Below are 10,580 nucleotides of genomic sequence, written 5' to 3'. Positions count from 1 at the left end.
CAATTTCTGAGATTAGGGATGAGAACATTTCAGAATTGGCACATTCATAAAATAAAGTGTCGTTATTCCTTTCCTTCTCTTTTCCTACCAATATGGATTTGCTTTTTCGTACATGTAACTGATTGTATGATGCTTTTATTCCTTCGCATTGGTTAAATTTATTTGCATTGTGCTTTTCTTTTGTCCTATTATGCACAAGTTTTTTATACTCTATTGTTCATGTCAGTATTCTTTATCCAGACACCACCTGACCATTTGTAATTTTGGCACATGTAATATCGTTTTCTGCTTTATCTCCTAACTAATAAGAGCACAAGCTTTATCAAAGTAGAATACACTCTAGAAAAAAAGTGGGAACTTTTGTTTTCTCATTCTTTGTATGTGCGTGTTGGGGATGTTCCTTTGTAGAAGATGTTTCGGGTGCTTTCTGGGCTGTTACTCCTCTCAGGAATTAAAATGATGTTTCCTTTTCTTCTTAGAGTAGAGTCACGACTTGATGATATGGATACAGTCTCTGAGCCAATTTCGCTCCCTTCTACAGGTGTCACCCGTATTGTGGTTATTCCATGAAGAAGGTGGTCATTATCAATGTTGCTCCTCTTCCTTTCAGTGGTGCCAAAAGTGTCTTTTAATGACTCACAACTTTCAGAGTCCCTGTTGAGGTCATTCAGTTCATAAGCTTGACGCAAAGTTCCTTTCTCGGGAGCTTTCCATTTCCATGATCCGCTTCCTTCACCCTCTAAGGGCATTTGAATAATTGGCCTATTATTTTCAGGATGGGCTTCAATCCGGACAATATTTGTTGGTTCATGTTCTGTCAAGGCTTTGTACCTGATTGATCCAGTACAACTGACAGTACTACCTTCTGAGCTTTTTGGGCTACCTTGAAGCATTCCTTGCTGTTTTGACATAGCTATGACTTGCATAATCCTTGGCTGACTATTGCTACGACAAGCAACACTTTTCTCTGCCACCTTCAGCCACTTTGATCTGGCAGAACTACATTTGGGAGATGTAGTCATGATATTTTCATGCGTTTCTTCGGGAATGTGTACTAGTTGAGAGGAGCCAGGGCGTGATTGTATAGAAACTCTAGGTCCACCAGGAATACCTGTATTATTGCATCCTGGTACACTGCCGGTTTGTAATTTAAGATATGGATTTCCTGATCCTATATGGTCTCCATTAACACCGACCCTCACAGGCTCAGAGCTTGATCTCATTTCTATTATTCTTTGAGGCGAGAGTCCAGTTTCGGTTTCAATGACCTGCAAAGAAAGTTTACGACTTTCATTTTTAGTCTTCCATTGAGATAACAGTTGTTTAGAACGAGCAGAGTCCATTGATGCATGGATAGTTGCATTTCTCCTTGCTGGATCTTCAAATGATGGGGTATGGACTCTGGGTAAAGTATTGCTAAAAGTGACCATGTTCTCCTTGCCCATGGGACTTCTAGGGGTTATAACTTCTACATCAGTACTTGCTCTTTTAATGTTTGTCAAAGAGCCTGTTTCACGGTTATTTCTATTTAATATACTTTCAGAAGGATGTGAAGAAATACCATCAATGCTACTGCCATTTTTCCCTGGTAGTATCCTGCTTGTGTCTTGACTAAGGTCTGTTAATGACCTTAATGGTTCCCTTAGCGGAGGAGGAGGCTTCTGTGGAATATTGTCTTCACTGGGTTGAAAGTTTCCAACAGCATAAAGACCCTGGAACATTAAACATTGACACAATAAGAAAACTGCTATTATCTTAAAGAAACAAGACATAGAGAGAATAATGCAACTGCTTGTAATATAAAAAGACACATAAGAACTAAAAAATGTTAGAATAACACTCCACTTGGCTTATGAAAGAAAAAAGTAATCTATATCAAACTATGATAAGGGTTGACTTGATTTATTATAGGGGTTGTCTCAACATCAGATATATTTTTTAAAGCAGCTCTGTCACCCGGATCAATCATATCCTACCAGGCTATATGTATATAGATTGGTAGGGTTGATGACACTGATTAAAACAATACCTGTCTTATGTCTGTTGGTGGTATGGTTGCAGAGAAAAATGAACATTTGAAATTATGCAAATTAACTATTGGAGCACCAGGAGGCAGGCTTATGCGGTTCAAGCACCGCTCCAGTGACCCCCTAGACTTGTTTGCTTTGTTGACTTAAAAGGGACCTTTCTCAGTTCTCTAGACATGTCTGTTTTAGTAAATACTAGTACTGTATTCGCATTGAAGCACGACTCCACCGCCCCTGATGCTTCATAATGATGCCCCTCTGCTTTTCATTATGCCCCCTTCCTTTAGATTGACAGCGCTAGACTACACTTGTGTCCAAAACTGCGCATGCGCGCATCTAGGTTTTCACCCCAACCAGTGAAGATGTTGTACGCATGCGCCATTCTGGATAGGAGTGCTGTTTAGCACTGTGGAACTAAAGGCTGGGAGAAATTATAAAAAGTAGAGGGCTGTCGCTAGAGCGGTGCTTCAATGGGAATACAGTACTAGTATTGACTAAAACAGACATGTCTACAGAAATGAGAAAGGTCCCTTTTAAGTCAACAAAACAAATAAGCAAAAAAAAAAAAAAGAGGTCTAAACAACTTTTGCTACAAAATGTTTTTATTTTCTTAAAGGATTTCCTAGCTGAAAACTGGTCCTAAAAAAGAATAAAAATACTGAATGACTTAAGAATGAACTTGTTTAAAAACAGTAAATATGTATCGCCACTTGATATATTGTAATGCCTACACAGAAAACCTCATTCACAAAACTTGTACATATAAAATGATGTATTCTTCATACAAGATCATTTCACTGGAAGTCTGTTTTATTATTTGATATCCTAATCTTATTAAAAAAATGTAAGTCTTTTTTCTTTTTATATGCCGTCAGCTGCCTACTAATATATACTATGCCAATGTGCACAAAGATAAATAAAACAATAAACATAAATTATATAAAAGTAAAATATAAATATATTGACAAGATTTATAGATAAGCAGATGCAGCAATTGTTAACTTGACATTTAACGAATTAAGTAGTAACTGTACTTCCACACAATTTTGCAATAGTATAAGTGACTATAAGAAATGTTGTAAAATATCTAATAAAAGAAAAATGGTTTTCTCCTGCTATCAGCTGTTTTCCTCTCCATTCCTGCTTCCTATAATTGAGATGGGGCAGCTCACAGAGCTATCAGGTTACAGATGTCAATGGTGGTCTATGGTAAGGGGAGGGGGAGGACAGTAGAGACACACACAGACAAAGAGACTGCACCAGCTAAATAGACAGTTTCTATCTTTGCTCAAATGTTTTTTTCACATCAATAGAGGTCCATACTCTATAATGTCTTATATGGTTCTTCTCAGTTAGCAAGAGAAAGCTAGGTAGCAGATTCTTCTCTACTTTTTGTGTGCACAATATGGGATATAGTTTCCACCCACAAGCTCTGGTAGAACAGCAAACTATAGATACAGCATGCACACGGGAAAATTGGTCAAAATATCAGACACAAGTCATATATTGGTATTCGACATCAATACACAGTGTAGTATTGATTCGTGCAAAATGTGTTGAAAGGGTAGCTACGATTTAAATGTTGTTCCATGTAAAATCCCTTCAAATGACAAGGAGGCACTGCTTCGATCTGGTGAAGAAAAAGTTCTGTCTCCAGAAGCGTCAAGGCTTCTTTACTGGGAGAACTGTAAATCTGAGGAATAGTCTACCTCTGGACGTGGTCACAACAGGAACAGTGGGCAGTTTTAAAAAGAGCTTAGATGATATCTTAAAATTAAAAAAAATTCTGAGAAATGTGTAGAAGTCTGGGTCCCACTCACCTTTTTCTAAAATTCACACCCTCACTTATCCCTTGGTTGAACTTGATGAATTTACTGTATGTCTTTTTCTACTGTATTAACTATGTAACTGTGTAACTTTTCCAAGTCACTTTTGCTTTGACTTTGAGTTTGCAAAAGGTGCACCAAATTTATCAAAAGTAATTTGATGTTTGTTCAGTATGATGCATCTGTAAACCTAACATTTTTGTCTATAAATGCTACTCCAGTTTTTCTACACCACTCACCCTCCACCACTGGAGTGATTTTGAGACCTTTTTGCAACTATATAAAAAAGTTGCAATGATAAATCTGGCAGGAAACTAATTATCATGCTGAACTATGACCACTTTTAAGCCATTAGGTGGTGTTGAAAAGCTTTAATTTTGGTGCAAATGGCACTTTATGACAACATTTGGGACTTTTCCACACCAGAAAACTGTCTTCCAAACGTGATACCTTCCCTAGCCTGTGTCCAGTTAAGGAATGCTACATCTGTTCATGTTAAAATAGGTATGCCATTGTTTTTGCTTACCAGATAGATAGCTATTCCTCCACCCAAGAGAAAGCCGCTGTAAACATCTATTGGGTGATTCTTGTACTGAGTAATACGAGTAAGTCCACATATAATCCCACAAATGATAAAAGAGAACACAAGCAATGGCTTCAGCAGTTTAGAGGAATCTGTAAGTGTTGCATTGAAATACATCTGTAGAGTAAAGAAAATAATTGCATTATAATTGTGAATTTGTACAGCAGTATTTACATCACTCTGTTTCTCTATATGGATAAACCCTATGGAATACCCTACTTAGATTACTACCACAAATGGGCTGGATTCTGGAAGAGATTTTCTCTGCAGCCACTGGTCAAGGCAATCTTTCAGCAGACTGAAATACAATTCCTATCCCATACAGTAAAAGTCACTGCTTCTATGACTGCTGTCTTCTAGGGAACCCATGACCAGGGCTTTAGGCAGAGTTAAACTGGCCTACTAGTGTCCCACATGATTCTTCGATGGGCCATGACTTTGACATGATAGATTGCCACAAATAACCTATTGGACCTTACTAAAGATATGTTCTGCATGCACAATGCCCATTCAGTATCTATGGACTGCTGAAGACAGCTGAGTATAGCGCTCCTATAGACTTTAAATGGACTGGCAGCATGCATGCTCGACCATTGCACCACAGTCTATCATGGCAGATAGGACCCTATGAATAGGTGATAAGTGTTAATCATGGTACAACCTCTTTAAATGTGAAAACATTTACTGTACATATATGTTCAAAAGGATTGCCTCTGATAGACCCAAGAAAGCTCAGTCTCACAATAGATCCACAGATTACTAGTTGAGAAACTTTGGACTAATGACTTGCCAGTTTTTGGCAAATTGTATAATCTTTGGGCTGTAAACCTGGCAAACAGATCTGTGCATCTCTGTTCCCAACTATTGACTCTCTGTCTCCCCTGAAATGCAGAAATATAGTTTAGACTGGTACATCAAAGTAATGTAGCTGCCTCCTTTTGGATTGAGCACTCCCACCCATCTGCCAAGGGCTTTTAACCAGAGTATAAATATAGCTGGTACCTACACAACCCTGAATTTTTCAGGCTTAGTTGTGTCCAGCAGAGGCAATTCTGTTAGTGTTAGGTACCCATCGGCAAAAGCCACCTTGATGTTGGTAGATGGTAGATGTTTGATAAAAAAATGTGCTCAAAGAGCTTCCATTTTTCATGTATAGTAAGTATAGTAATGATGCAATTCAGAATAATCTCTAAACCCTAGTTCCATTGTTTGTATGAATAACAGTGTGCTGCCATATACTGTTTCTTCTCTGCCCCCTGAAATACAGTTTGTACTTTACTATATGTAAAAGAGATGATTATAACGAAAACTGCATTCAAATTTTTAAGTGGTTGTGACAATACGAGGGCCTAAAGGAGGCAACTCTTCCCACAACAAATAACAGAAAACACTTTTGGATACAAAAGGACATGAGGTACTGTGCAAAAGTTTTAGGCAAAATGCTGCAAAGTAAGAATGCTTTCAAAAATAGAAGGAGTTATTGAATAATTCATAATGATGACTTATCCTCTGGAAAGGTAATCATTATCACATTGGCAGAGGTCTGAGTCCTGGAAAAAAATATCACCAATATTCCTTTTTGGCAATAGTATCCAGGCGTATTTATGCATATTAATGAAACTGGATCAGTGGCTACACCAAACTGAGAAACCTCTGGATAGGTGCTCTACCCAGCGACTCACCCCTGTGTCGCAAAAAGAAATAGATTATAGTAATTTACTATAATCTATTTATGCATATTGTATGCCATGTGAAGGTGATAGGGTATGGCTGTCGGCTGAGGCTGTATTGTTCAGCAGCAACAGCTTCCATGGAAATGACTAGTGCAGTGAATTCAATATAGGAATATATACAATCTAGTAAGTCATATGTCTCAGCAGTTTTTAAGCCTTGGCTCCAGTACACTGTGAGTTAATGTGTGGGAGTACGCAAAATATGAAGAATTAATTGATAGTTAGAAGGTTTGGCTGCTGGTTCTCCTGTTTCAGCTGTTCTATCTGTAGGAGGGAAAAAGATGTATTTCCAACACAGTTAAAAGCTTGTCATCATGTCAATCAATGTCTGATTTTGTATTGCTTCAAAAGTTCTCTGAGTATTTCACATGCAAAGTATGCTGTTTTACAGAACCATCATAACAGGGTTAGAATGACTTCCAAATGACTTGGGCGATCTGTAAAACATTCACATTGTGTATTTATTGTATATAAAATCTGCATATACATACATACAGTAGATAGATAGACTCTTGACAAAGGCCTCATTGTGCTGGGCTGAAACGTTGCCTTGGGAGTAAACGGGTCCTCACTAGGGATGAGCTAACCCGTGGAAGTTTAGGTTCGGCCGAACTTCAGGTCAAAGTTCGGGTTCGGGACCCGAACTTGACCCGAACTTCACCCCGAACCCGGATCCCCATAAAAGTCAATGGGGACCCGAACTCTTTTCTTAAGACAGAATGCTGAATAAAATGGCCATTGAGGGATTAAAAATAATAAAAAAAACTCACCTCATCCACTTGATCGCACAGCCGGTATCCTATTCTTTCTTCTTTCTGCAGGATCTGCAAAAGGACCTGTGATGACGTCACCACGCTCACCACTAGGGTGAGACTCATCAGTCTATACCCTTGTTTATACACTTGAGTTCGGTCATATTATTATTTGTTTCTTGTTATTTCTTGACTTTTTTTGTTTTCCTACTTTTGCAGTGATATGTGTTAAGGCCGATTAATTGGCCTGTATTTGTGGGAGGGGCACGGTTGCCTATATCATGGCACCTCTGCCCCTCCTTCAATGAACGACGTGTCAAACTCTGGCCTCGTTCGGTGCGTGAGGATTGCCTCTGGTCAAGCTCCCAGAAGTTCGTTTCTCAGAGGTTCGTTTTGTGCGCAAGCTACTGGATCAGGTAAGTGACTGCCACGCTTTGCAGTCTCGATCTCACAAGTCCGGCCGGCAGTGCCGGCTCCCTAGGTAAAGGGGGAGCCACACTGCACCGGAGCGTCTGCCAGGCAGCTTCAGCTCCCTCGTGACATGAATCGTAGGGTGCAGGGGTCAGCGTGATCCCGATTCGAATTTCTCCCCCCCTTCAATGTCTGGCACAGGCCGCTGTGCCACTAGTTAGGCAGGGTCCTTGGCAGCAGCATGGTTCCCCCCCCCCCTTTATGCCCGCACTGGCCCCATGTCATCTTGCAGCACACTTACCCGTGCGTTCCTGCTTGTGGTCTCCTCTGCTGTCTGCACGAGCTACAGGTGGCTGGTAACTGTGTGGGCTCCCCCTGGTGGCCGCTGGAGCCGATACAGTCCATGAGCAGCGTTGGATGGTGCAGGCTCCCTCTTGTGGTGACTGCCGGCAGTGCAGTCCGTGGCTCTGTGCTCTGTGTTTGCTCCATCTAGTGGCCACCAGAGCTATGACCACCTTGGGGAGATTTAGTTAGGGTTGTTAAAAAAAAAAAAAAAAAAAAAAAAAAGGGGAATAAATAAAGAGAAAAAAAAAAAAGAAAAGAAAAAAGAGAATACATGCTTTTTGATTGATAGAGTTGTGTTTTAGGGAAGGGGCGTCACACTTGTTCAGTGCTAGTTAGAGGATCTCCGTATTGTTGGGCGCACGCCTCTACGCCTGGCGGTATGTCGTATGCAGGGATCTTACATGTGATTTATTCCAGGATCTGTGTCGTCCTTCTTCAAATATATTCTGCACGTTGTTCAACCATCAGGGTACAGTATGGCAGTGGCTGTGTCGTGTTACTATTCCTCTTCTCTCCTTCTGGTGGTGGGTCAGTTGTGCCACCGTCAGACTCATCAATCACTGGGGTGTTCTAGGTTCAGCTATCGCTTCTCCTTGGCTCAGGTCCTCTCGTCCCTTTTCACTCGTATTCTTCACAGTTGCATGGGTCTCGACCTACTCACAGCTTACGTCACATGATCCCGGTGTCGGTTGACAGTCAGGGTTTGATTTGTGCATACTGTATCCACAGGATATGTCACGTGCTTCAGACATAGTGGAGACTTCGGTCGACGAGAACCCCGCCAGGATGTCAGAAGGGGGCAGTGTGTCGTCTCTTCGCAGTTGGACCGTCCCTAGGCTGATGACGGAGTTGTCCAGAAGGGGTATTTCGTATCCCGCTTCTGCTAGGAAGGCCGAGTTATACCGGTTACTGGTCGTTAACTCAGGCCCTCAGCAGCAGGAAGAGGTCCCCATGGTCACAGTTCAGAATTCTCTGACACAAATCCATCTGATGTTGAATGAGAGAATGTTGAACTTGATTTGTATTTATTTAGGATAACGGAGTTGGGATACATGTATGGTGGTAGTTCCTTCTACGACTACCATTGTTCTTTCTCGGCCAAGGCAGCTGCCACTTTAAGTCAGTTCCAGTTTCTCACAAATTGGGCTAACATTGATACGGAGATTTTTGTAGGCATTTCGCCGGGCTTAGGGCACCTTCGTGCTCCCTGTGCCATTCAGTTGACCATTCTACTGTGTGGTGTCAAAAGGCTGTTTTAAGCGAGGGGTCCAGTTCTACAGGTCCTGTTCCGGCCCGTCCGATTCACACAGATCCTCTGGTTTAGTTGACAAGCTGGGTAGACCCATCAAACTACTCGGCAGGTCACAGATTTGTAATAATTTCAACTACGCATCCTGTAACTTCAGTCAGTGTCGCTTGCTACACATATGTACTAAACTGCTTCAGAGCCCACCCTAAAGTAGTCTGTTCATTAAAATCAGATAATAATTACATGTGTGTTGTTAATATAGTTCGGTTGCAGCAGTTCTTACGCAGGTATTCTGACCCAGGCTTCGTGGAGTTCCTTAGCACAGGGTTTAGGTTCGGTTTCCACACCGGGGTGGTGGCCCTTCCAGAGTCTACACACGAGAGCAGGAACTTACAGTCCGCTGACCATCACCCTTTGTTCCCACAATATCCGACAACTCTCCCGTAATTTTGTCCGACGCCACTGCCAATACAGGTTTCGCGGCTATTTTTGGCAACCATTGGTTAGCAGACAGATGGCCAATCGAAGTTAGTTCCATTCCTGGGTTTTCCGTACCTCAGCAGTTTTTGAACTCTACCCCTTAGTGGCAGTGTCCTATACCTAGGGTCAAAGTTGGTCAGGTCAGACTGTGTCCTTCATGTCCGATAATACAGCCGTCATCGAGATTCTCAATAGTGGTTCTTCTAAGTCTCCATGTGTCATGTTATTTCTTCGGCGCCTGGTCCTTCTGTCATTACAACACCAATTTTGTTACGTAGCTTCACATGTAGCCGGTAACCACAACGTAGCAGCCGACGCGTTATCTCGTTTTAATTTTACCCCTTTTTCACAGATCTGTCCAGAAGCAGACGCCATCGGGAGCCTAGTCCCTCCATACGCTGCTCTAATCCTTCCATAGACGCTCATCTCGCCACCGCTCGGTCACTGTTACTCAAGTCCCTCTCACCCAATACAGCCAGAGCCTACCAGACAGGTTGGAGAGCCTTCCAGAGATTTCAGGACTCTTGTCCGCAAGGTGACACCGAGTTCGTTCCGTACATCCTGGCGTTCATAGGTTACTGTCACACCAATCTGAAACTATCCCACACCATGGTCAAGTCCTACCTCGCAGGGGTGCAACATTTTAGAGCCATGAGTTTCCCTCAGTCAGGTTCATTATTTTCAATTCATGCCAGTAAAGCTACTCTGAGGGGTCTCGAGAAAAGCGACTGCGAGTCACGCACTCGCCGGCTACCCGTCACTGGCCAGCTTTTCCGCGACCTTTCCGACTTGTTAGACAAAACCATTCGGTGCCCTGCTTAGTTTGGTAATAAAAGCTGCCATGTACCCGGCCTTTTACGGGTTTTGAGACCGGCCGAGTTTACTTCCCCGGCTAACAGTAGCAGATACGTCACTCTCAGTCAGCTCTCGGCTTCTAGAGATGCTTTCATACTCTCGCTACTCACCACCAAGACCTCTCAGGTAGGCCCTCCGACCCAGGTGTTTTTCTTCCCGACCTCATCATTGGTGTCCCGTGCTGCAACAGCTTCTGTCCTCTCTGCCAAACAAGCCGCCCGACAGTCCTTGCTACCATTCAACAATACTCACCTTACCGGTCCTCAATTCATAACTCATATTCGTGTTTACTGACTAATCTTGCAGTGGACCCGTCCTC

General features: G+C 42.1%; 1 protein-coding gene across 2 annotated transcripts in view; it reads right to left on the bottom strand.

The window, feature by feature from the left end:
* Positions 1–368: 368 nt before the first annotated feature.
* Positions 369–10,580, bottom strand: part of PLPPR4 (phospholipid phosphatase related 4) — a 153,678-nt gene continuing 143,466 nt past the window's right edge. The window contains exons 6-7 of one of the 2 annotated variants that reach the window (XM_044302266.1): positions 4,380–4,553; positions 369–1,712 (exon numbers count right to left, since the gene is read on the bottom strand). In XM_044302266.1, the coding sequence (XP_044158201.1) occupies positions 369–1,712; positions 4,380–4,553 (1,518 nt within the window). The remainder of the gene's footprint in view (positions 1,713–4,379; positions 4,554–10,580) is intronic. The other variant, XM_044302267.1, reaches the window with a different exon arrangement.

This window comes from Bufo gargarizans, chromosome 7 (assembly GCF_014858855.1).
Source record: "Bufo gargarizans isolate SCDJY-AF-19 chromosome 7, ASM1485885v1, whole genome shotgun sequence".
NCBI classification, from domain to species: domain Eukaryota; kingdom Metazoa; phylum Chordata; class Amphibia; order Anura; family Bufonidae; genus Bufo; species Bufo gargarizans.
The sequence above is the reverse complement of the archived record's forward strand: the minus strand, read 5'-3'. Positions and strand labels throughout refer to the sequence as shown.